General features: G+C 45.9%; 1 protein-coding gene and 1 pseudogene across 7 annotated transcripts in view; one reads left to right on the plus strand and one right to left on the minus strand.

Moving 5' to 3' along the window:
• LOC104152054 (alpha-2-macroglobulin-like protein 1) overlaps positions 1 to 15,044 on the minus strand; it is a 28,088-nt gene extending 13,044 nt beyond the window's left edge. For 2 of the 7 annotated variants that reach the window (XM_068955650.1, XM_068955688.1), the window contains exons 1-18: positions 14,840 to 15,044; positions 12,588 to 12,774; positions 12,070 to 12,232; positions 11,437 to 11,489; positions 11,110 to 11,130; positions 9,491 to 9,644; positions 8,978 to 9,062; positions 8,313 to 8,433; positions 7,389 to 7,506; positions 6,186 to 6,295; positions 5,672 to 5,842; positions 4,089 to 4,313; positions 3,897 to 3,960; positions 3,225 to 3,370; positions 2,915 to 3,064; positions 1,858 to 2,055; positions 1,057 to 1,144; positions 272 to 425 (exon numbers count right to left, since the gene is read on the minus strand). In XM_068955650.1, the coding sequence (XP_068811751.1) occupies positions 272 to 425; positions 1,057 to 1,144; positions 1,858 to 2,055; positions 2,915 to 3,064; positions 3,225 to 3,370; positions 3,897 to 3,960; positions 4,089 to 4,313; positions 5,672 to 5,842; positions 6,186 to 6,295; positions 7,389 to 7,506; positions 8,313 to 8,433; positions 8,978 to 9,062; positions 9,491 to 9,644; positions 11,110 to 11,130; positions 11,437 to 11,489; positions 12,070 to 12,232; positions 12,588 to 12,774; positions 14,840 to 14,910 (2,279 nt within the window). In that variant the 5' untranslated portion in view covers positions 14,911 to 15,044. Of the gene's footprint in view, positions 1 to 271; positions 426 to 1,056; positions 1,145 to 1,857; positions 2,056 to 2,914; positions 3,065 to 3,224; positions 3,371 to 3,896; positions 3,961 to 4,088; positions 4,314 to 5,671; positions 5,843 to 6,185; positions 6,296 to 7,388; positions 7,507 to 8,312; positions 8,434 to 8,977; positions 9,063 to 9,490; positions 11,297 to 11,436; positions 12,233 to 12,587; positions 12,775 to 14,839 lie in introns of all 7 variants that reach the window. The other 5 variants (XM_068955630.1, XM_068955640.1, XM_068955681.1 and 2 more) reach the window with 5 other exon arrangements.
• Positions 15,045 to 15,178: 134 nt separating this feature from the next.
• The window catches only part of LOC138068398 (alpha-2-macroglobulin-like protein 1), a 32,354-nt pseudogene continuing 20,793 nt past the window's right edge, over positions 15,179 to 26,739 (plus strand).

Consider the following 26,739-nt stretch of genomic DNA (forward strand, 5'->3'; position numbering starts at 1 on the left):
TCTTGTGCAGGATGTTGAGCTAGAGACCTCTGGAGGTCCCTTCCACCCTACAGGATTCTGTGATTTTGAGTTGTCCAAGATCACTTGGAAAATCTCAAACAGAGCCAGGAACTGAGCCAAACCTCCACTGTCCTTATCACTTCTTCAGACCTTCCTGGTCTCTGCGGGCACAGAGGCAATAATGCTCTGGCTCTGCTCCTGCCCATTCCCTCTCAGCTCTGGCTGGCAGGAGGTTCGGATCCATGTGGGGCCACAGCTCATGATTACTCACTTGATGGCGGCCAGACTCCAGATGAATGTCTCTGGAAACCAGGTACGTACTGGCCCTGCCTCGCTGCCCAGCTCAATATGCTCTAACTCAGCACCTTCAATAGCAGCATCTATCTGTGTGTCCGAGTTGTCCGAGTTTGCCAGCTCATCATAAGCTATTGGGAATATAAGCATTCATTCAAACACAGAGGATTAGGATAGAGTTCAAGTGAGGAAAGGTCAGCTCCCCATCCCTCCCACTCCTAATTTGATCCCCCACACATTCAAGATGCCCTCAACCTCCTTCAACATTAATCTCCCACAGCAAGACATCCCAGGTGAGCACATGGATCCCAGCCATATGCATGTGCTCCTCCAGGAGGAGTTCAGTCTGCTCACAGACACTTCTTGCTCTTTCAGTCCCTGCAGAAAGGCCTAGATACCCCCACATGCCAATATTGACTGATTCTCTAGTTTTCAGTAAAACTTTTCCCAGTCTTATAGAGTGATCCTCCTTCTTGTGGCAGCTGTCTCATTTTTCCCCTTGATCAAATTATCTTCCTGCCCGCCAGCAGAAGCTTCCAAGTGGGTTCTTCCTATGCAGCCAACCCTCCACCCCTCCATTGCACCATGCATTCACACTGTCAGGACCTTTCCACTCTTCCTGTGCACACCTCCTGTGTAACCTCCCACTCATCTCTGGAAGCCATCCCCAATTCCTCAGTACATTGCATGTGCAGCTGCCCTTGTGCAGCCTGTATGTTACCCATGATTTTTCAAAGAAACAGAGGATAAATCAAGATGTACACATGTAGTCATGGTAGAAAGTGGTCTGGATGCGGCACTCAATCGGAGACTTGATTTTAAGGCTGGTTAAAAATGTTAGACCTGAATTCTGGGGGAAAGAAGTGGAAGAAAAGAAGGTAGAGCTCAGTGGAGGGGGCAGCATGTCTGAGGGTCTGTCTCTGCCCCAGCCTCCCAGCATATCAGCATGTTGTTGCACTTCTGACTCACTTAAGAGCTCCACTGGGAAAGAATGCAGAATCACCATGCTCCCAGAGCCCAGATCCTGGCCCCTCCCATCAGAGGGGAATCTCTACTGTCAGGGCTGTGGGGACAACTACTCACACATGCGTGCACACACACAAATTCATTCCTGTGGTATCACAGTTTGCTCCCCATCCCACATAGACTTGTTCTCATTTCATTCCTCTTTGACCTCTTTATTCATCACCCTTTTCCCCCTCCTTTATCCCATCCCCCTCTTTCTCAAGTGCTTTGTTTTCCCAGCCTCCAATTTTCTCTGACTCAGGTTGACACTCTCCTCTCTCTCCAACCCCTAGAAAATCTGGAGGTCTAGAATCTGGCAGAAGTGGGGAGCTGTGTTCTAGGGATCTGTCTGATCAATGGGAATTTAGCAAGCTGAGAGCATGGTGTGTCAGAGATCTCTTAGTTAGAAGCTCAGCAAATTCAGTACCTGAAGTTGTTAGTGTTTACAGAAAAGATGAATTGTGAAGCTGCTCTGGAGTACAAAAGGGCTCAGAAGCCGATCTGGGATACAAAAGGGCTAAGCTCTGATATTTCAAAGTTTATAGAAATTAGATTTACCCTCAGAAGTTCATAAACGTCTGGTTGGGAAACTGCATAAGTATAGCTGTTGTACATGAAGGGTGATGTTGTTCCTGATGGAAGAGTAGTCTGAGGGGAACTGATGGTTTCTGGACTCTTGTGGATAGTACAGTAGTCACTGTAAGAGTCTGTGATGACACTGGGGTATTCTTGAGGATAGCTGAACATACTGTACACCTGTAGGCAGAGAATGAAAACAGTACAGGTCAGTGTGAGAGGGAGAAAGTTTTACATTTCTATCTAGAGATTCTCTGTGACTGCAGAAGCACAGCTCAGATCCTGCCTGCAACAAAAGCCCAGTTCCAACGGTTTTTGAGCTTCATAGAGAGCCTCCACAGGTTTTGGCTGCATAACACTAGAGAGGAACACAAACCTCTCTAGGCCACAGGCAACTGGCTGCGGCCACATCTAGTTCACAGATTTAACCTGAGAGCTTAATGCAAGCTGAGAGGAGACCCTCCCTCTAAGACTCCTTAGGGGAGCATCTTGTCTGCCTGAGGGCACGTCCTGGATCCACCAAGAAAGTGCCAAGAGGCATTTCAAGGGGCCTCAGACCCAATCAATCACAGGTCTAGAGGAGAGATGGCCTTCCACTGTCAAGGCCCCTTTTCTTGTTCAGTCTGTGAATGGAAGGACTGGCTGGTTCATGTGAGTTGAGATAAAGATATGGAGCCTATTACACATTGGGCATTTCTCCTAACATAGCTCTTCTTTCAGAGCACTGTGATGGATTGGTTCAGGAGATGGAACTCTCTTACCATTTGGTTGCCTTTGTGGCAAAGTGCTCTAAGTTTAACAAGGATGGGCTTTGGGCTGTGCTCTGGGAGTAATGGTAGGTTACTCTATCAGATCCCTCAATATAGACCAGGAATTTGGGCTGAGGGTTTATACTGGCCTCTTTCTCATGAAGCCACATCCTGTCCCTTCGCAAATGTTTGTTAACATATCCACTGTGCCTGCTTACCCAGTGCCTGCAACCAGATACTCAGGAAACATATATGTAATGCTAGCAGGGCTCAGCACTGGAGTGACTCACACTGGCCCTGGATAGCTCAGCTGATGGCCTCAGCAGAAGGACACTCCGGTCTACAGCACGGATGCTACATAGGGAGCCTGGTGCAGCCTGTAAACGGAGATGAATAGCTGATCCTGGGAGAGCCACTGTGTCTGAGAAGCCAAGCTTCACCTGAAACAGAACAAGAAGAAGAGACTCAAGACATTGATAGAGGAAGGAGATGGGGAGGGGGGACTGTGGGTACTGGATTTTGCTGGACACTTATTGCCAATTTACAGTTAATGAGCTACCCTCCAGCCCATCTACCTCTTACATTTTTTGCATTACTTACATGGTTCCTGAAGCACTTGGAGACTTTCAGACTGAAGCTGTCAGCTGCCACTTGGCCCTCAGGGAAGGCAGTGTAAACAAAGAGGATAGCCATGGGTGAAATTATGTCAATGGGCAGAGTGACATTGAAAGTCCCTCTATACTGAGCTGGGAAGAGAAGGAGAAACAGAAGAAGTATAGGAAGATGCAAGGAAGTCTGTCTCCAATTTTGCCAGGAACATGCTCATTTTCTGCAATACTTCTACCCAGTTACTTGGATAAAAACTATTTTTTCTTGCTCCTGGGAAGGCCACAGCTAGACCAGACTGTGAGTTAGTGCCATTCGGGAACAGAGACCTTATATTACAAGGGGTCTTGGCGATAGTGTGCCCTTGGAGGAGAAAGTGACTTCCCTTCTGAGTCTTCTAAACAGACTCTAGGTGTTTTCTTGGAGGTCTCTGATAATTTCTGCTTGGCAGATAAACTCTGACAGTTCCATCATTTGAACAGAAAAGCAATAGGGAAAATAAAAGACAGAGGAAAGGTGGCATGTTTGCCATTTCCTCTTGAATTTTTGAGCCAACTGTCTTGTTTTCTGTTGGTGTCAGATCTCTGTTTGCTCCTTCACCATTTAGGCTGGAAGGGCTTTCCTATCAGATCCTTAATCTGCTCCTGGCTATTTAGCTGTTCTTACCCAATGGCAGATTAAGAAGTACAGTTGTTTGGCCATGATGTACAAGGGATCCTCTGGCCAAAACCTGAAAGGGAACAAATAGAGTGATGGGTTGATAGTGCCACTGCTCTATGTCTCTGTGAGAAAAAGGTACTGTGCTGACACAGACCTGTCAGAAAGCTGACCTGGTTGCTGGTACCACCCTGCACTCACCAGGTGATAGAACTCTGCTTTGGTAGCCCCATCCCCCAGCTCTGCAGCCAGAATGCGATAATGCACAGTGACCCACTGCACATCCCCACAGGGCAGCATTGCCTGCACCGGTTGGATCTTCACAGAGCTGTGGCTGGAGGAGTAGAAAGCCTTCAGTGTGAGGGACGCGGTGCCATAAGACACCCTCACATTTCGACCACTCACGTCCTCAGGATGGGTCTTTGCCTGTGGTACACAAAAGATAACTCAGTGTCTGAAGGTGTCTTTCCATTCTTCCCAGGCCAAAACTGAAACTGGCTGCACAGCATACTCAGCTCTCTCAGGGTAAAGTGTCTATTTCAGCATAGGCAAAGCTCAGTCAGTCCCTCTCTGCAGAGCCTAATATTGTCAACCCAGCCCTAGCAGGCTCTGGGATAACTAACACCTAAATGGGCGAGAGCTGTGTACCACTATGGCTTGGGCTTAAAGTCTGAACTTCTGCAGTGCTGCTGCTACCTCAAAAGCAGGCCATATCATCAGCTTGCTTAGAGTGCCTTCTTAGTCCCTTGATCAAGTCACTGAACCTTTTACTTCTGTCTGGTGCAGGTGGGGAAAGTCTGGGCAGGGCTCTGCCCTGGTAAGGTATTTCACTGTTCAGTGTTATTCCACTCAGACACCGTATTTCTCTCAACACTTTCCCCGACCCATGGTAGGGGTGATGGGAGACAATTGAAGGTCAATTGCCCCGCTCATTTTTAACTTATAACTTATCTGCACAGAGAAGAGACTATGATATCAACATCTTGTGGTGTTGCAGCAAGATCAGGATCCATCATTTAAAATATTGTGTGTACCTTGATAAAGATACAAGGCTTGACTTGAAGTGCAGACCCTGAAGTTTAGATAGGGCAGGTAGATATTAGACACCTACCCCTAAAAGCAGGAAAGCGAGTCTTGTTCATGGTTACATGGGAAAGCAGAGGTAGAACTTGTCTTGGTTAGTTCCCTGTAGGTGGCATCCACAGTAAGTCTCACTCTGCTCTTCCATCCTGATTACCTGCTTTGCTCCAGATTGGCTTAAGCAACTGTTTTCTTATTAGACTTCCTTCCTTCTCTCCTAAGTTTTCTCTCTCTCATATCCCTGGCTACTCCTAGTTCTTATGCCATGATGATGATATAATGCAAACTGTTTACTGATCTTTTCTTCTCCGTGTGTATTTTCAGATGCTTCTCTCCTGGCTCCTTTCCTGTCTTCCCATTCCACGCAGAGTGGGAGTCCTTTCTCTGCTCTCTGTCCCTGCGCAGCCTCATATAATTCTCTCCACCTCAGGCAAGGTGCTATGTAAGAAGACCTCAGTCCCAATTTCATGGAGACCCTGTCCACTGCCCTATCTTTCTTGATGTCTCTTGACTGCTCAGTGACTGTGTGTGGCACCAGGGGCCAGAATAATAGCTCTGCCATTGGCCATTCCTCTTGTCTTAGATCTGTCATTTCACTTCTCCATGCCTCTGTCTCCCTGGCTGTACTGAGACAATGACAGACTGTGGAACTGAGGGGCGCACTAGCTAGTGCTAGTCAAACGCAGTGTAATTATTGGCTTAACCTGTAGAAAAACTTTACTGCTGTTGTCCCATGCTGACGTCTCCAGGGTGAAAGAGGACATCCCACTGTCATCTGTGAAGTAGGTCTTGGTCTGCTTCCTATTACCATAGGACACTGTGAGAATCACCTTCTTGTTCTTCAGGGGGATCCCATTGGCACTTTTGAGTTCCAGCTTTAACAAGGTGGAAAACAGAATTGGAGGCCTTAGGACTGAAAATCTGTCTCCCAATAGCAGTTCCAGTCCCTCTCTCTCCAGAAGGATTCTCTGGGTGGCCCCTAACTCCTCCAGCCCTCCCCATTTATGCAGCAGCCGTACTATCTGGCAAAGTCTACTCTGTGGTCACACCTTTGGAATATCTTGTGGTAGAGATGTCAAAGGAGAGACTGGGACAGAGGACTGTGCTAGCAGATTTGGGCAGCTCAGAACAAGGGGACCCCTTAGTATTTCTATCTCTGCCTTCCTCTTTGGTCCAGCTGCTGGACTTCCCATGTTTCTGTCCTGTTCACTTACTTACATTTCCATAGTAAGGAGCTCCTTGCTGATAGTAGTAGCTTGTGCCCCAAAACTGGAGAGTTGTGATATCAAAAGTCACCTTGCAGTTTTCAGTGGTGTTAAACTCCACACCTGGGAAAGAAAGGAGGAGAAGGTATATACAGGTGAAAATCATGTGTCTGATCAAAGGCAGCAGGATTGGATGGACTGAGGTAAGGGATGGCCTATCACTCATAGGGGATGTGGCTTCTCTGTGTAACTTAAAGAGTTATTTAGCCTACACATTTGGCAACAGTGCCTCCTACCTGTGGAACTGCCAGAATGACAGAAGTCTGCCAGGAGATCTCTGCCAGACAATTCCCAAATGTTCTGACTTTGTTGAAGGTGTTCCCACTCAAAATTGTCCACTTCTGTTCTCCTCCCATTCTCACAGCAGAGTCACTAACAGGTAATATTTCCCCTGCTTTAGCCACTTTAGCTTACAATCTGCTGTTTTTGCATGTGGTACCCATCTGAAACCACTGCAGCTGTTTAATAAGTGAATGTATGTCACTGCTTTCAGCAAAGGGCTAGAAAACTTTCTTGCAAGAAAGGGCTTGTAAATTTTTGGAAAAGGGGAAACCTCACAAGATGGGCTATTTAGCAGTAGCTCTGGACAAGTAGCCCTGTCTCCATGTCTGGGATGTGGAGACAAATCTGGCAAGGTGCAATTTATTAAATGGTGCACTGACAGGGCCTGGGTTATCTGTGATTGCTCTGAGTCTCTCCTCATTCCGAAAGACTTTCCCAAAGTATGGTTTAAGAACAAAAGAACCTGGCTTGTTCCATCTCCGTGCACATTTCTACTGCAGCTAAAAGAGAAGAAATAGCAGCTCTTGTCCATCTCTGCTAAAGCAAGGTGACTGTCAGAGCTGGGCTGGTCAGAACACATTGTGGGGGAGTAAGCATATTCATAAAGCCCATTCTGTAACTGGAGGAGCTGTGTTGCCTATGTGAGTCAGACCTTGATGGTATCATAGAGCAGAATGTCTGTGTTGCCATGGTGTTCCCAGGGAAGACACTGAACACCTCCTCCCCCCAGAAGCCAACGCAGAAAGTTCTGCTGATTTGATGGGAAGCCACTAGGCTTCCCAAGGAATCTTACAGGAGAAAACCCAAAGGAAGATATGATGTATGAGTGTAAAGAAAAAGTCCTTCCACTAAGTGTGGAAAAAGCTGTTGCTACCTGTTCCACTTTCTTTTAGAAAAGCCACAGCTTCCAGATTGAAATCATAACTGTCATCACGCTTCTGGTGGTAGACCTTATTATTCACCTCAGTAGCAAAGCAGCCATCCTCGTTTGTCTGGGGATGTGAAATTGTATCTGTTAACCAATCATGGATGCACTAATCCCTTCTGCAATGCGTACCAACCCCAAAGCCCAGAAGTCTAAAAGTAGATGTCTAAGACATCTGAGCTAAAGAAGCAACTCCTATACTGGTATGACACATACATCTTCTCTGTGGAGCAGTAACTAATAGAAGATGCTATTTCATAAGCATGTGTCTCATCTTTACACAGTCATTCATGCTCCAGTAGTGGAAATGAGTTCTCATTTCTCCCTGAGATCATGATTCCTTCTGATAGGGCAGACTTTACCTTTAAGCTGTGTGCTGTAAACAAATATATATGCATTTATTCAACCCCAAAGATGAATGACTATAGTTTGTGTTGAGCTGCAATTGCATGCTTGGTAGCAAGAGAGAATTTCTGTCTCTCCAGAACAGCCGTTTCTGGGACTCAGCACATAGGTGTTTGCACCAGATGAAAAGCTGGTGCAAAAAAAGCATTCAGTAGAAGCCAATTATGTGGAACGTGTCTGCATTTTGTATTGCCCTGTCACAATATCTGTTTTGTAGGCAAATTTCCAGGAGTTAGCCTGCCTACTGATGCTTCTACCTTTGAGTACTTGAGTGTAGTTGGCAAAATCCCTCAGCTGGGCTAAGAGACTGCTACGCTGGGGTGCTAAGGACATATTGGTAAATTGTCTCTGAGCTGAGAGAACCCTGATTCTATAGCTGGTGCCTATCCTACTTCTTCCTTCACTGTTTTTCTCTCTTTGGCCCTATTCCTTGCTTTTGAAGGAGGAGTGGATGTCCCATGTGCTCACCTGGCCTGTGTAATCCTTACAGATATTGTGCTTGGCTTTGGAAAATTTCCGACTATACCGAACATCTTTACGGCACACCACAGCCTTCACACTACCTTGGACTGGTTTCCCATATGTGTACCTAGCAAACATGGTAGAGAGACTTAAAAACACAGAAACAACTCAAAGGTGAACAGTATCAGCCCTAGACTGTGGTTTGCAGCCACACAATCCAGCAGCCTGCAGTATCCTCATGAATCATGAGCTCAGCATAGGTCAAGAAGTTACAGTGACTTAATCAGAAGAGGCAGAAGGAAGTGGTGGGTCCTCTCCAACTCAACTCCTGTTCCACCATGCACTGCTAGGGAGCATTGTGCTGGCTATAAGTTGGAGCTGTTATTCCCTCCATACTGCCACTGATCTCAATGCAGTAGAGGTACAGTGCTGTAGGGCACATGCCCCACTGAGGGGGTCCACCGTTACGCTTTCAGGCTCACAAACAAAGAAGTAGAGAGAAAGAAGGCAGAGAAAGGTGGGAGTCCAGGAGAATCCCTTAGCGGTGGTTACTGGGGTACCAAATTTTAAGGAGGGGGAGCGTTAGCAGAGACCATTTTGAGCTCAATTATTGATAACTGTTCAGTTTCCAAACCAGTAAGAACAGCTTCTGCCTGGATAAGTCAGCTTACATGCCACAGACTTGGAGACGGAAGTTATCCTCCAAGATGGTGACCACTTGAGGCATCTGGATAGAGACACTGAACTTGGGTAGCACTGTGAGAAAGTAAGAGAAATATAATGCAGTGGAGAGAGAGAACTCATTTGTCCCAGACCTCCCCAGAGGGATGTTCACAGAAAAGAAATCTCCCTTCATTCCCCCATTCTGACATGATTAGAACAGGGCCTGGTAGGAATGCACTACCAGCCCAGCCAGGAGGGTGTGGTGGGAGTACAGATCCTTAGTTTCCTTCACAGATCACAGCTATGGGACGGTGCCCCAATCCCTCCTCAGGACATGTGACAGGAGAAAGCTATAGGGCTAGAATGAAAGTCAGTGATTACACCTATTGTCAGGTGGTTGGACATCTCAGACACTAGCACAGCTGTTCACAGCTGCAAGGCCATTTACCCCTCTGTGTGTGGGGTGGAGGTCTGGAAGGAACACATCTTTCTCTGCTGCTACAGCTCCCTGAGACCCTTACCATATTCCTCTACCCTGAAGGTATGAGTGAGGTCAGGCATTTTGATGATGTACTCTCCAACTGTTGCTTCTGCAGCCAGAGAGAAGGACAGATCCACAATGCCTCCCACAGGGGTAGCATTCAGCCACTGTGCAATTTGGTTCCCTTTGGGGTCCTGCATGGGAAGTAGTAGAGAGTGGTTATTTCCCAGGGTGCTGAGAGATTTTTTTTGCAGGATATCTGAACTATGACAGCATGGTCTAAGCCCATATCCACATCCTCTTGTCCTGAGAGCCCAGGTCTATGACACAGCTACAACACTTGGGTGGGTCCCAGCTTTCTCCTTTCTTTGTGATCCACAAGGCCAGTCTATCTTATTATTGCTCTCTGGTTGATACCATCATCTCACTGATTGCTGCAAAGCTGTTGTTTACTGCCTGCCCATCTCACTAAGAGATAGCTCTTAGACCAGCTGCTTATAGTCCAGGTGGTCCCTCTCAGAGATGCCCTCTGATGATTTGACCTGGCATAGCCTCCTGGGTCACTGTGGAGAGGCTCAATCCTGACAGCATAAACTGTCCAAGGCATGAGCAACTTGGAATTGATTACACTGGAGTCTGTTATCTTGAATCCATGGGAAAGTCTGTGGAAATGAGTTTAGAAGTTCATGTGGTGGACTATGAGGCCCCTCCAGGTAACGTAGGATGTAAAGACTAGGGATGCTGAGCAGGGGCTGTGGGTTTGAAGGGGCGTTTGGAGGCTTTATTGATTGTGATGGTCAGTCTGTGGTGGACAGCGTTCTCCTATTGCTGTTTCTTGGAAATAAAAGATTCAGAACTTTGGCTACAGTGCACTGCCCAGCCAGGAAGGACTTAGTGATGAGTTGATGGGCACTTTATAAACATAGGAAATAAGTGAGAGCTGTTGTCTGAAATGGTGAAAAGGGATCATAGCACTACATTTGTATAAACTGGCATAAAGCACTTTAGTAGGTGTCTGAGAAACTACGTATTTCTGTATTGATTGCTTGGTGGGTGTGGTATGCAAATGTGCATTAGGTACTGTCCATTGCTAGTTTGAACTGGGACCTTCCTGTATGGGTTATTACAAAATGCTCACTGCTTTCAGGCATCTTTCCTCAGCTCAGGTGACTGAAGTCTATATTTTACCCATAATATTAAAACTAAACTAAGCGATTATAAGGAAAATACCTGAGACTTGCTTTGGGAAGATCCCCTGGCTTTGTGGCCACAACATTAACTGCTCAAACTTTTATTTTCTGTATGTTAAATATAAAAAAAATCCTTAAAGAATTGTTTAGGATATTCACAAATCTCCAGTTCGTAGTCTGGAGGGACTAAAAGTCTTGTGCCACCCTAGAAAAGTTGGTGGAGAGGTAACTGCTGCTCAGTGACACCCACCATTTATTGCAGGAACCCCTATTTGATAGACATCATGATACTGCACTGCAAAACTTGTGTGGACATTAATGCAAAGAAGGGCAAGAGGTCAAGGGCTGTTCCCATTCATTCTGAGATAACTGGCTTTCTGCCTCTGTTCCCCCCCACCATCATCTCCAAACCTTTGCTTTCCCCAAGGAAAAAAAGAGATCACCACTTTCTCTGAAGTAGGCGTATTACCTTCAGTTCCACCAGGCGGTGCTGTGGGAAGAAAATAACAGAGCTATTGGTGGGATGATTTCATATAAGTCACCATTCACCTCCCCGAGTTTTTTGTCTCCCAGCCATCCACGAGTCTTCCCTAAACAATTCACAGGTGCTGTCCCATCATCATGAGCAGTATTTGTGTAGCAGGTCGTGCCTAATGCTGTTTGTAAGCACCCAAAACAAGACTGAGGTTAGATGTCCATAGATGATCTCTTGTCTGTGCAAAGAATTGATCCAGAAATCTTAGAGGCAGCCCATGCCATTTTCAGACTTATTAACATCTCTCCCTTCTTGACTTACCGGTTCACTGCTGGCAATAAAGTTCTGATCCAAGGTTACGATTCGCAATTTGACTACAGAGCAAAAGAAAAACAACACTGGCTGAAATTAAATCAAGTCCATTAATAATAACAGGGACGGATTTCTAAGAAAGATATGCCAATGTGCTTCACTCAGAAGGTGTGGGCAGAATCCAGAGCCAGCCATTCTTGACCCTGTGTTTGAAGACCTGCTATGAGATCTCAGCCCTGCTAGAAAAGAGGGGCAGGAGTGGTAATGTGGGGTTTCTGGGAGGGCTGACTGTGCTGGCAAGAAACAGCACTTTTTCTGGACATTGGACCTGCAATGGGGCAGTCAGTCTTGCCTGCAGTGAGAATCATGTGAACAGAGATGATGGAGAGACATGAGGAAAACAGCTGTGCCCTGTGCGATCTGAACTATGAGTGGTGATGAGGCCTATAGGGCTATGATCCTCTGAGGCAGACAGTCTGTGGGAGAGAGAAGGATTTATGGCAGTTGCACACTCTGGATCTACAGGAGCACTCAGGAATACAACATATTATTGTGTGAATCTTTTCTTATAGATCAGCCAAAACACACAAGCCCTGTTCACACTGGCATGCTGTCTGAACATATAGGGTATTCTATCCATACCAATCTGTCCAGGTTTATACACAGGTTTGTCTGTCTGGATAAAAGTCTTCTTGTCTGCATGCTTGATTAGGACTTTCTGTTCCTTCTGAAACTTTGAGTTGCCTTCTAGGAATGTGATGACAATAAAAGCCACTTCATCTGGGTTTCCAACAGGAGCAGGGACCTGCAGGCATAGTTGTAAATTAACCATCATTCAAGATGCTGGATCTGTAGGCTTTTGAAATAATGATTTTGATACCGATTTTATATTGCTCCAGTTCTACTTGCCCTGAAATATCTCCGAACACTTTTCAGAACGTTTTCTAAGGAAAAATTGAAAAAAAATCAGGAGGAGTAAAATATCAGTCAGGCTCCAGAGCAGGAAGGGCATTGTCAGCCCTGCATATGCTGAAGCAGAAGATTCAGTGCTTAATTAAGAGGTGCTCAAGGGAAGGCACAATCCTTGGCCTTCCGGTCCAACAACAGCAAAACTCATATGGCATCCACCCTACTGACAACCTTCAGAATCCCCTCCTCACCTGGAAGCTTGTGCAATGAAAGAAGGTGAGCTGAGAGATAGACTGAAAGATCAGAGTCTGATTCTCAGCTTTGCTTTGCAAGGTTACTGTCACATGGATTGGGACTGCCTGTTTTCTGCTGAGCTGGAGGCATACTTTCTCTGAGAAGGGGTAGTAGAGCTGAGATGGTATTGCCACAGCATAATTCCTACAAGAAGAAAAAGATCCCAGGTGAAGCTGACTTCCTAGGAGGATTGTTTTTAAGCATGGGATTTGAATACTTCCTGATAAGACTCCTGGTCCCTCTGTTCCAGTGTCACGGTGCCAGTGAGACCACATTATACTGTTCTTTCCATCTGTCAGTACTGCAGCATGACCACTGAGTCTGTGCTACATGCTGCATGCACATACAATAACAGATAGCCACTGATCCCGAGACTGAGAGTCAAGATAAAGTGGAGGAAATGAAATAAGCATAGCCTAAAGTGAAAAGGCTTCCTCATGTCACATAAGGGGTCGGCAGCAGGGCTTGGACTACTCTGCAAGTTTCCTGAAACTTTGACCTTTTCACTGAACCACACTATGTCTCATCAGCAACTCGCTTGGCTAGTTATCTGCTGTCTTATGAGCTATTCTTGGGCTCAAAACCAATGCCACACATTGTATGGGTCCCACTGTCATAACTTCATGCCCTGGACACAGTCTCATGAGCACCTGCTCTTAAACTCCTGACACACTTGTTCTTCTTGCTCTCTCAATCCACACCTCCCATGTCTGTGGCTACTACCATAGCTGTGCACATGGATAACACCAAGAAGCTGTGTGCATTGTTTCATATCACCTTATAAAGTACTGCGGCAGCTAGGACCAAAGAAGAGTCAACATTCAAGAAGCAGCTCGTTTCTGCTGATCATCAAAATGTGTTCTCCAGATCAGACTTTAGGATCCTCTCTTTGATCCAGTCTTATATCCCTCTATTTTCTTTAGCCAGATGTAACTGCCAGCCCTCACCTCCCATAGGCCTATCCATGGCAGTTCCCACTTCCTGCCACATCAGGAGAAAATATACAGCACAGCCGGCTTGGCAATGGGAACAGTACTAGGTAGGAGACAAAATTCATTTTTGCCCTTGGCTTTTGGTGAAAACAGAGGTTTGATTACCCTGAAAAGTCTTATCACTGACTCCTCCTGCTTACCGCTGCTAGACAGGGTCAGCCAGTGACACCTTTTGCGGCATCAGGAGGGCAGGACCTGGAATGATCAGAATAGCTGGAGGCAGGGACATGAACTGTTGGCAATTCTTTGCTGGGGCTCAGCCCCCTGGCAGGAGGGTGTCACAGTCCTGTTGGGCAGGAGCCTTGAGGGCTGTCACACTTGAAGGCTATCAAGCTGCCTTGGGCAGCTTGTCAGCTGCTAATATCAGGGGAGCTGATAATAGATTTCAACTGTATCCTGATTTTTCTTCTTAGGATGCCTCATAGCACCTCCTCTCTGCCATTGGACCATAAGGATTGGAGGTGCTCTAAAAACTCACTGATTGAACTTCCCAGATCTCCCTTGCTCCTAATGATCCCTGGGTGTACTCTGGAATATTCTCTTACACATTCACCCCTTTTCCAATTCACCCCTTGCTTTTTCAAGTTATGAGTTATAAAAGTATGAGACATCATCTCCAAGGCTGTTTTTCAGGGATCCCAAGAGTCAGGCTGGATTACTTTCTGGAGAAGCTACAAAAAGCATTGGCACACAGGCAGGAGAGCAGATATCGAAGCAAGCAGTATTACCACAAAGCCAAGCTCTGTGCTAAAGGAAATGGTAGGAAACAGACAGCAGTAAAGCCTTATCTGAGAGTGAACTATATCACAACATGTGATTATGCAGCATGTCCAAGGGGAAGACACTGTACTCCCCCTAGAAGAGGCTTTTAAAACTAGACTAGACTAGACGAGTCCTTAAAACTAGACATTCTTGCATATGTTGGCAGGTCAGAATTAAACACAGGCAGAAAGTTGGCAGGGCTTGTCTGACCTGAATCCTTGCAGAAATACATGATCTACACCAAAGGCAGTAGAAAAAGAGCCAAGAAACCTTGTGGGGTGGACAGGAAGGCACATGAGAACCATGAGAACCAAGTGAAACCTAGGGCATATGAGAAATGATGCCCCTCCAGAAAAATATGCCTTGTCTCAGGACTTTTGACTGTTTCTCTCACCCCCTACCCTGAGGATTCCCCATAGAGGAGCGCGCGGATGTGAAGCAGCCAAGGTTCTTACAGCATTGCAGGTGTTCCAGCCATGCTAGGCAGGAGAAGGATGCTGCCCCACAGGAGAGTGAGGCTCCACATAGCTGATTGCAGGTCAAATCCCTCCACAGAAAGGTGAGCCTCTCTTTTGTCCCTCCTTCACCCTTGCTTCTGCCGCTTGCTTTCTTCCCTCTCCCCCTTTTCCAGAGCTCAAGGACTATGCAGCTCCTGCCCTGATAGGGTGCCTGTCTCTCTCTTTGCTTCAAAACCAAACATATGGAAATCAAACTATGCATGGCTGGGGCTGAGATGTGGGCGGGTGGAAGGGGTGGAGACAATTTTTATTTGCCCAGACACCAGAGCCACTTGCCTCAAGTAAGGCTTGTAAGGCTCTTGTAAGGCTTTGTAAGGCTTGTTACTACTTCCCTGAGAGATACCTGCTTTGCCTTCTTCTCTTATGCAGCACTGCTGATATCAGCAGGAGTGCTGAGTTATTATATTTGGTATGGGGCCCAATTTTCAATCAGTCATGATCAGGAGCTTCTTTACTGGAATTTCATTGGAAACATCCTGGGACAAATTACTTACTTCTTACTAAAACTTCACTCTTGCCTTGCAGCATCCTGCCAGACAAACGTGGGGCTCCCCACATAGCTCTGCCAGTACCCCCACTCCTGCCTGGAAGAAAGGAAGAAGTTTAGCATGTTACTAGATTTTTGTTGTCTTTCTGTTCGCACTTAACTTCAGAGGCAGCCAACTTGACCATTCAGAGATGCAAAGCCGAGGTAACGTTTCTGAAATCAGATAGCAGTCTGATTGTTTTCTTCTCCCACTAGTTTAGGCTTGAACTCAAAAACCTGTTGATTTCAGAGAATTGAATGTATTCACAGATCAGTGACATACAGTGCTTTAAACTTACACATTATCTGCTTGCCAGTGCTAGGTTAAAGGCTAGGTTAAAGTCCTGTTACAGCACACTCTGCATTAAGAGAGTGGATGCTGAACACATACAAAGGCTATGCCAAAGTAAATCCAGAGGATTGCTTCAGCTGGGAGCAAAGGGGGCAGACAGCAAATCCCTTCTATGTTATGTACCTTTGATTATGCTCTGCCAAAACACAGCTAGGGCCTGGGCAGGGTGAGGACACCCACCTTCAAACAAGGTCATAAGTGGAGGACAAACACGTCCAAATCATGTTCACTTCAGCTGCGGTTGCTGCCACCCAGGAAAATGAAATGCAAGGTTACAATCCTGGGAGGATTCTGGAAGAGATGTGTGGTCGTGATGAAGTAGAAATACCTTATGGCTGGGTGAAGCTGGCGGAAGATTGGCCAGCTGGCTTGGGGAGGTGTAAGGTAGAGATTAGCTAAAGTGTGTGGGGGTCTTGGACCTTAAAATGTCTTGTTTTATGTGGAAAGGCCTTGAAGTGGAGCACAGAGGGAAATCTGATGCTGGATATACAGGAGCAGCCCTGGAGAAGGTTCTGTACCCAGGAGGATCAGACCTGATTGGATTGGATAGGTGAACAGAGACAGTGATGAAGGGAATGGAGGTGGGTTGAAAGGTTTTGGCTCCAAGCTCTAATTAAAAATTGGATAAGGGAAGGATCACTAATGATGCATAGACAGAGTACTGAAGATGCCTTCTTCAAACTGAGGATAAGAGCTTGTGCACAGCTTTGGCTGTCATGGGATGCCACAGCTAGAATCCAGACCAGCCACAACTGAGGTGGGTTTCTCTCATGAATCCACTTCAATCTGGGTTAGAGCTCACCCACCCCACATCTTCCCCTTAGTGCTTTGACACCCTATGGCCTGGAAAGCCATGGGCATCTGAGTTTGGGTGTGGGTGGAGAACTGTGCTATGTGGCCTTCACTCTGTTGTTATTGGAAGTAAGTAAATATTAGTTAATGTCATTAGCCTGGAAGAGATGAAGTCTCCATACTGCAACTCTCCCACTCTTTGGACTCAGGAGTATCTAAGTGGGGGTATTTAGGACTGCACCAGACCATCAGTATGGGCTGTTCTCTGCTCCTGTGCAGATCTTGTCAGCTGTCTGTCCCAGCCCAAGCAATGGGAGCACAAGTGCTCCTCTTAGCTCTGACCCTATTCCTAGCTGCAGCAAGCTTGGAACCATGAGATTATCTCTTTTTGATTTTGGTGGGTTTGATGGAAGGGGCTGTCATTGAAGGGTGTGGTGGTGAGGTGCTGCATCATTTAGCACTGTAGAGATGAGTGGTGGAGGCCTTGTTCTCAGGCAGCCTGAGCAGAATCAGCTGCTACTGAGTTCAGCTGGAGCTGTGAGTGTCCAGCACCACTGCAGTTGAGGACCCTGGTGTTTGCCAGTGCAGGGCTAACACTGAAAAGCTACAGAAGCAACAATTTTTATGTTTTTTTTCATCTCATGTCTTGCTAACGACAGGGTGAAATTTGGTGTGGGGTCTGAAGCCATATGCCTCAGTGGCTGAGTCTTTGGCTTCATTCCTCACACCGCCTCATTGCTCTTGATATACTTGCAATCCTGCACCGGGTAGCCTGGTCCTGGGTGGTGTCAGGTGACAAGCATATGACAAGAGCTCTCTGGTTGTACACGGAGGATGATGCCTCTTCCTGGTGTAAGAAGTGAGCTGCACCACAGTTCCTTCACTGCAGGGTTTAGACCGCTCTCATCCATGGTCTACATCCTCATGAGTGCAGCAGAGATGGATTCTGGCCTGTCTACCTCAGCCTCTGAATTATCTTTGAATGTCTCTTGCTCTCTTCTAGTCACTATATGGTGGTGTTCCCTGCTGTCATTCACCATTCCCGAGAGGAGAAGCTCTGTGTCCACCTCAGGTCCCTCCCTGAAGCTGTCCACCTGGCTGTCACCTTGGAGGTGGAAGCCCAGAATCACACACTGGTAGAAAAGAATGTGTAAAAGCCAAGCACTTTTGAGTGCATCAACTTCCAGGTGAGCGTAGCTGTGATTGCTGGTTTGGCAGAAGACGCTCTCACCTTCACTTCAGACAGAAGCCCAGCACTTCTCTGGGCACACTGTCTTTCTCTGCCTTGTTATGAAAGGCATCGGTAACGGTCTGTTCCCCTACCAGTGCAAGGCAAAATACAGCACTGTTCTGTAACTTAGCAAAGTAAGGAATCCTTCCCTGTGCAGATGAGAGCCTGCTCTTTTCATCTGTATTAGACTATTTTATCTTACTTAAAACCTGCTGGAAAAAACTGCCTTTCTGTTTCCTCATCAATGTTCAGTCCATGCAAATGCTTGTATATCATAGTGCAAGCCAATGCCTACAGAATTCTTTTCATTCTTGCTTCCTCAGAGGTCTGACCCTCCAGCTCTGAGAGAGTGGCTCTGCTCTAAAGCTTTATCTGTACTGCAAGATGTAGTTGCAGCCTGCATAGACATTGACCTAGCTTTAATTTAGCTGTGATGGGTAGTGATGGTGCTGAACCCACAATAAACTGGATTTCACCTAGGCAGTCTGGATATCTCCTGGCTGTCTTGAGTTCATGTTGTTGCATCTTTCCTACTGTAGTTATCTGAGCTAGCCATACTGAGACTACATGACTATAAACACTTCAGTTACATCTTTGGAGAGCCATGGAGATGTGTGTGACACAGAGACTCTATAAACTGCCCTTGTCTTCCTCAGCACTGTACTAAGTCTCTGTATCATTCTTGCAGACTTTGACACAGGTCTATACCCCAGCTGCCCTTCAGATTCAGCACAACTCAAGAAAGGGCTGTAGTCGCTTATGGTTCTTGCATCAACAAGACAATGATTAACTAAGTTTTCAGTGCCAAGCCTTAGGAAAGAGCCAGTCCTGGCTCTGGAAACTCAGGGAAGTCTACAGTTACCAAAAAACAATTTTACTCCTGGTGAGCTGGGCACCTGGGATGGCTTTTCCTTGGGTGATGTAGTTCATTACACCTTTTGGCAGAATTGTTTTCTGAAGTAGAGCTATGCTTCAGCTGTGATCTTCCCCACATATATGTAGAATCTCTCCATGTCTTTCTTATACTGAGATGTCCAAAGTTTTCATCTGACCAGTATCTCATTTCCATTTGCTATCTTGGTCTGCTCCAGGTCTGACTTTCTTACCATATTCCTTGGTTTGACTAAAATCTTTCAGTTCTGTGAAGCAGAAAAGTCACATGTCAGATAGATCACTCTTACATTCATGAATCAGAGACAGGAGGTGACTGCTTCTTCTCCTTGTAATGTCAAGTGGATAAGAGACAGAATCATACAGTGGAGCTTGGACTATGAAGTTTGGGGGGTGTTTAACAGTGAGGCTATCTCTCACATTTGGGATAACCTGCAAACTTCCTCATAAATTTGTTTTCTATTTCCTTATCCCAAACAATCCAGGGCCAGAGTTCATTCCCAAGAAAAGAGACAACTCCACTTCACACGTAAGACTCACCTTTCTCAACTGCCTTTCTTACAAACTAGAGGGCTTCAGCCTCTCCTGTATCTGAACCATGTTAAAGGGAGGAGATGCAGGATGGGGAAGATAGCAAAGGGGAGAGGGATATGTGGAAAAAAGCAAATACGACCAGGAGAAAGGGAGAGAAGGAGAAAGAGGAATCTGGGGAGCATAGAGAAGACTATGACTAGGGAAAGGAGTGAGATAAATCAAAGGAGGAGAATGGAGAAAAGGGAATTTGGAAGGGATGATGAAGGATATTTTATTTCTGAATGCTGTTTTGAGAATATAGTAACAAACATTGGAGCAAAGGAAGGCCCAGCCTCCCAGCATTGTTCCAGTTTGGCAGGAGAGGTGCCTCCGTTTCCCCATCAAGCTGCTTACAGTCTCAGACACTTTAAAATTTTTCATCTGACAGCCAGAGGAGGTGGTTTTTATGCATGCCCTGATCCACCGTGGGTAGAGTGTGCTATTTGAGGGTCGCAAGAAAGTGCTGATGAAGCCACAGAAGAATGTAATTCTGGCAGAGACAGACAAGGCCTTTTACAAACCTGGAGAAACAGGTAAGGCAAACAGGTGGCATGTAGAAATGCGGAGGGAAGGGTCAGGGTAGCAACCACTTCTTGGGTGGGTGAATATTTCATCAAGTGCAGCAAGTTAAGCCTGTTGCAGCTAGAAGAAAGCAGATCTCTGTTACCAGGCAGCTCAAGGAATGATGTGAATCAGGATGCTCCCCTCTGAGCCATGCTGCATCAAATGCCCAGCATGCTGCTCTTAAGTGTTGTTCTGGTGAAGCATCTCAAATGAGGCCTAAAAGGAAAGCCAGGATGCTCCAGGACACTGGGCAATCTCTTGTCATTCTTTGAAGACTGTTGCTTATATTTGAGGGACGCCTAGAATCATTTCATAAATAATGGCTTGTGTGTGCTTGGAGCTGAACAAATACAGACAGACAAAGTCCTTACTCCACAGATCTCACCATATGAATAGCCTGCATACAGACCAAACCTGTTGTTTTACCAATCAGAACAGTCTTTGCAGGTAAAGACAGTGAGTTTCTACAGCCTTCAGCTGTGTATAAACCTCCTACACAAAGTCAATTTGCATTTGGAGGGGGCTGTTTGCGGAAAGACCTGAATACCTCTGAGCTAAACAGAGAAAAAGTTACTGGAGCACAAAAAGGGAGAAGCAGACTTATGCAAGGGTCTGTTGCAGTTAGAACATTTTACTGTTCTTTCATTTTCCTCTGCAGTGAAGTTTTTAATTGTGAGCCTTGACGAAGACCTTAAGGTCATTAAAAATGGGGTGAGTATCACCCTGTGCTATTCAGGAAGAAGGAGGCTCAACATGATACACATGGAAAGGGTTCTTGAAAGGGACACCTCCCTTCTCCCTGCATGCCTGTTAAACAACAAGGACAAGTGATTTGTGAAGGGAAACCACTCATCTGCTGGTCCCTTGGAGAAAGACTGCAGTATAAGCTAGCACAGAGGGAGGAGGTGACCTAGTGTGGGGTCTGGATAGGGCAGAACTTTCTGATCAAGGGCTCATGCCAAGCAGTATTATTAATACTGGGCCACATGGATGCTGTTTCACTCTGTACAGCACTAAGGTTGTGTCTCTTTTGTTTTTACAGTATCCCCAGACATGGCTGGAGGTGAGTGACAAAGACCTGACTACAGAGAAACCTCTATCTCTTCTCCTATGCCCTTTCAATCCTGGATTGAGCTGTGCCACAAATATAACCTCAGAAATAAGACAGCTAAAGTCTTTTCTCCTTTCCAGCCAGGGCTCTTCTTTCAAACTAGCACCTCAGCAATGCACACAGTCAGTGATGCACACAGGGCAGTAGTGCATCTTTGCCCAGCATCTCACCTGCACAGAGCGCAAAGCACAAGACAAAGTGCTCCGCAGATGAAACACAGATGCTTCTCCTTCCAACAATGTCATAACATTACCGCTTGCCTGATAGCTGTAAGTCTTTGGCAGGCTTCACAATTCATATGTTCCCTAGAAGAATAACAGGGAAAGGAAAAGGAACCTCTCTTGGTGCTCTGGCATCTTCTCTACCTGGGCAAGGGTGAGTCCTGGTAGCACCTTCTGCACTCACTTTGTGCCTGAATGTGGCTGGACCTACCAGGTACATCCACAAGTCACATTCACAGCGTGACTTGGTGGCTCTGTATGTTCTTTCCTAAACAAGATCCTGAACATAATCGTGTCGCTGAATGGCTGAATGTAAAGTCAAGACATGGCATGGTGGATTTGTCCTTCTCCCTGGCCTCTGAAGCAGCCCTTAGGGTGTATACTATCTCAGTGCAATGAGGCAGGGTTGCAAAAACCTTCAGAGTTGATGCATATCGTTAGACTTGGGAGAGAGAGGCAAGGGAGAAGCAGCATGAGTAGCTGGAGAAGAGAGCAGGGTAATGTGGCCATGTTCATCAGACCTTTTGTCCTAGGAAAAGAGCAATTTGGGGACATAGACAGAGGGGTCTATGAGCACATCTCACGCTGGGCTGATTTTTCTGCAGATGTGTAGGGTGCAAGGGTGAGGCTGTAGTCTGACATCTTGTTCTACCTCTAGCCAGGTCCTGCGATGAGCACTTTCTGCTGCTCAGTGTCACCCTCTTCTAGGCTCTTCTGGTCCTCTCCAGTCACCTCCCATAATGGGAAGTGGCATCATGCCTGAACCCAGTCCAGTTGCGGTGATGTGGGTTAGGAGAAAATCCTGTGCTGCTTAAAATGATTATGCTTGACTGAATGGGAGCAGGAAGCACCTCCATGAAGAACTGTAGCAGCAAATAGAAGAAGCTGTGAATGAAGGGAGTAACCTCTATTACACTACGGTGATGGACAACTGGGGTCATTACTGTCTTCCTTCCATCTGAACTGCAGCTATAACAGAACTTCCAGGCACTTCCCATGATCACTGTGGCCTTTTTTCATCTCTCCATATCTTTCCCCCTTCCATGTCTCTATCTGCAGAGCTGATGAAGTTTGAAATGAAGCTTGAGCACCCTCTGTTCATTACTACAGTGGATGAAGAATTACAGGTGAAGGTCTGTGGCAAGTGAGTACATGACGCCGTTGTGATCTCTGTCCTTTGGCTCCACAATCACTTCTAGACTGCTGACAGCAGAGTAGTGGCATTCCAGTATGATGTTCTCTCATTACCTAATGGTCGGGGAAGTCTGACCTTTTTGTACCTGGTCATTTACTGTATGGCTGAAGGAGACTAAGGATTCTGGATAGAGGGGACAGTTGGGATGATGGCTTGAGGATGTGAAGTCATGTCAAGGGATAAGCTGAAGTTCCTGAGCTAACAAGGTACAGAGTTCTCCCAGTCTCCACCTCCTCCCTGATGGGGAGGTGGCCTGGTCTCACTGTTTACTCTTTCTGCTGAAGTGGCTCATCTTTAGGTGGATGTGTCTCCCCTTCAACACAGGTACACCTACGGGAAGCCCATTCAGGGGAAAATAGACGTTTCTTTTATTCTGAGCTTGCATTCTTCTGAAGAAGAAACTTCAAATTCTACTGAGATGAAGGAGTACAAGAGCTGGGTAGGTGAGCAAATAGAAGGGTGGAAAATATCACCTGCTGGAAACATCTGTCTGTCCACTTAATCTGCCTGCATGCACCTCTGGTGTGCATAAATCTTCATCAGTCCAGTGTCTTCCCACTCAGTAGACCCCATTAGACCATCCTGTGACTCTACTGCTTGAATTACTGTTCTGGCTGCCATATCTAATGCAATATCCCAAAAGAAGGCACAAGCTCTTTATAAGCAGTGATGGCCAGCACCTTTCCCAAGGGTATCATATTGCATAGAATCAGATCACTGGTCCATTCAGTCATGTGACTTCTCTCACCAATGAATAGGATATCAGAGCACCAGATGTTCTCTGTAGCTTGGTGCCTTGTTTCCTGCTGTAGCCACACAACTTATGCATCATTTTAAGCTTGCTAGTGGCTGAGTGTGTCCAGTACTGATTACACTTTCAGAACATTTGTATTCATTATGTGTTTGTGGTTAAGCCCTATACTTAGTTTTTCCCAAAGACTTCAGATGTACCTCATTTAGCCTCCAAATCACAAGAAAATATTTTTACATGTCAGGCCTTCTGGCTCCAAGCCAGAATGTGAAAATCCAGCTGGATGTCTGCATCTTTTAAAACACATCCAGTAGCAAAACAACTCCAGCTGGAATGCTGTAAGCTCTTAGCTGTCCAAAATATCAATTGTATGCCAGCTCCCTCTTCATGAGTTGTTAGAGGCCTTGCAGGATTCTTTGGAGAACTTATGGGTGCAATTAGAAACACTTTGTCTCCCCCTCCTGGCAGACTGGCTATCTCCACCTTGATGCTTGGAACAGGTCTTGGAATTTAGAACTGGTTGGATCCAGTTGTTTAACATGACCATGTTATAGAGATTTAAAGGAATGTCACAGAACTCTTAGTGGCAGGCTTTATTCCACCGGGCTATGCAGTTTCATGTTTCATGGAACAGGTTACCTGTTGTTCAGGCAGACATCCACGTTTCTTCAGCTGCAGGAGCTGTGCTTAACACAGTCTCCTTCTGAGTTTCTGTGTAACATAATCATTATGAGATCAGCCTGAAGCACATGGTTGTGCCACCTTTTTGGTGATGGTTTGATCCAAGCATGTTCAGTTTCTCCTCTGAGGTATCCATGATGGGTTTCTGCAGAAGCATAGGTTTTTGACCTTCCAAAAGTATTTTGAAAAACTTGTTTAGTATTACCTAGCACCTACCAGATTAGGCTCTTTCTCTCCCTTTCTCGCTCTCTCTCTGTCTCTCTGTCTCTCTGTCTCTGTTTATATCTGTTTCTCCAGATGGACAAGAATGGCTGTGCTACTTTTACAATGAAGACAGAGACTTCGGAATTAACTGAATCTGATAGCTATATAGCTGTGAAAGGAGCAATAGAGGTAGACAGAACAGGTACTAGAGGAAATGAGAAGAGTGTTCCCCTCTTTGCAGGCAACTTCTCCTGTCTTTCTTTGACATTTCTGTTTCTGGTCTCTCTGTGGCAATTAAATTTCTTTTGGAAATGTAACTTGAGAGTTCCCTACTCTTCTGTCATGACAATGATCTCTATTCTAGTACCTCCTCCTCTTCCATGTATTGTTGCTACACTTCCCTCTCCATCTCCAATAGCAGGTAGAGGTCATTCTAGCATTTGCCTGAACACTTAGGTGTCCCTCAGTCAGTTGCGAAGCCCCAGCTAGTCGTGTAAAAGTCTGCAACACACCATTGCAGTCCTTGCTAACTGTAGTGTAGCATCCTGAGAGGAAGTCCCTATCCACAGAGTCTCCTTTCATCTTCCATCCTTTCCTAAGCCTGAGGTAGGGCTGCTAATGTATAGTCCTGCTGTTAGGAATCTCATGCTGGTCCCTTTTCGTCTGCCCCAACAATGACTATAAGGAAGCAGGTTTTCAGCTTTAGCATCAATGTGTGCATAGCTCTGTTTAAACTACCATCTACCTTTCTAAAGCAGACAATGTGGGTGTGGCTTTTCAGGCCATTTTTAGGACCTAAGGTGTAGCTGTCTATAACTAAGCAGTCATCTAGTTTCTCTTAATCTTCCATAAAGAGAAATAGGTTCTTACAGGGCATGATGTATCCTGTTGTGAAGCAGAGGGCTCAGACAGACTGAAGGAATCATACCCTAAAAGTATATTTTCTCTCTCCCAGATTTAGGTACTTTAAATAGTGGAGAAGGATCTTCTCATTTTCTGCTTCCCTAAGAGCACTGCTAGTGTTTGACAGATTTCTCATCTCTCCAACCAGGAATGAAGACTAGTAAAGTGGCTGAAATTCCTGTTGTTACAAGAATGAAGTCTATAGAGTTTATTAACCTCCATCCATTCTATGAACCTGGACTACCATACACAGAGAAGGTAATACCCTTGGGCCCCTTCTCTGCTAAGAATATATCATCACTCTAACCTTCTGTTGGCAGAAAGCAGTGGTCTGCAGGAAAGTAAGCACTGCCCTGCTGATACACAGCAGCCGTGAGTGAAGCCTCCTTGAGAAGTAAATTCTTTTCGTCTTAACCTATTGCATAACTTCCCTGGATAGGAATTCTGGGGCCAGCTGCAATCTCTGGATGCTTCCCCAGGAATAGTTCCTGCAACTAGTCTATGCGATTAAAGGCATATGGCATGGGGGATGGAGGCAGGTTTGGGAAATGATATTCACTTTAGACAGCTGTCCAAATGCTCACAGTAACTTGGCAGAAATCACTAAAGCCTTTTATATCCATTCATTGGCAGTCATTTCTGACCCAGGTACCCTGGGCTATGCTAGAAGTGCTGTGCTACTGGGACTAGAAACATTTCCACCTCGGCCAGTACTAACCCCAGCATTTGAGAGGGCAGGGAACAGAAGGAGTAAGTTGCTGTAGAAATGACTGTTTCTGATCTTCAGGGGATCTGTAGCATTGTCCAAGAAACATCTCAGGATCCATGGAAATTACCTTTTTTTTTCACTGTATGGGTTTCTTATTTGGTCATACTAGCCTTTTTTTCTGGTTCTGAACTGCTACACGCAGGTGTTCTTGTGTATTTATTCAGTTTTCACTTGGATCCAACCCATCTGAAAGCTGGAAGGACTTAGGAAGCCTAATGATAGAAAGAATCAGTATTAAGCTCTCCAGAAAATGGGGTGTTTTATATCTCCCAGGATGCCAGTCCCTGGGGGTGTGATACAAGGGGGCATTAACTTCCTCCCACTCTCTGCAGATATATCACCATAGTGGTGACTCTCCTCTCAGAAATGAAATAGTCTACCTAATAGTTGAAATCAATAATGAGAAGACCCACCTGTCATTCCTCACAGATGAGAAAGGGGAAGCCCACTTCTCGCTGGATACCACCAGCTGGAACAGCACTTTGGTTTCTTTGCAGGTGAGCATGGGCCACAGAAAAAGGAGAATACAGTGAGGGAAGATTGAGGAATGGGACCAGACCAAGCCTGGAAGCACCTGTCTTCTGCTCCTCCTAACTTCTGATAGTACACGTGAAAATTGTTGTTGCCAGCCTGGTAATACACCCACATTCCCACTATCTGTGTTCCTGCAGCTAACATGGAATTCATGCCCAAGCAATAGGATCTCCTATTGCCATCCATTCCCCATAGACTGCAGCATTTGCTCCAGATGTTTTCCCTAGAGACCCAGTTCTATCCAGAATGGGGTTCCCTACTTTGGGTTGGGTTAGATCCCTGTAATCTGGGATGTAGATTTCTGTCCACAAGGAGCCTGGAATCAGGCTTTAGTACTTGTTCCCAGGCCCATGGCTGCTGTCCACAGAGTCCTAAACTTGTCGCAGAGAAGTAGAACTTAATCATGCAAAAGCTACTTTGGCTCTTGCTGTGCTTCAGGGCACCCAGTGAGAAATGCAGATTGAAAGTATGGGTGCTGTTTACATGGTAGAGTATTGAAGTCTGATGCGGGTTATGTTCCCATGGAAAGAGAGAGGAGA

Source organism: Struthio camelus, chromosome 1 (genome assembly GCF_040807025.1).
Source record: "Struthio camelus isolate bStrCam1 chromosome 1, bStrCam1.hap1, whole genome shotgun sequence".
NCBI lineage: Eukaryota > Metazoa > Chordata > Aves > Struthioniformes > Struthionidae > Struthio > Struthio camelus.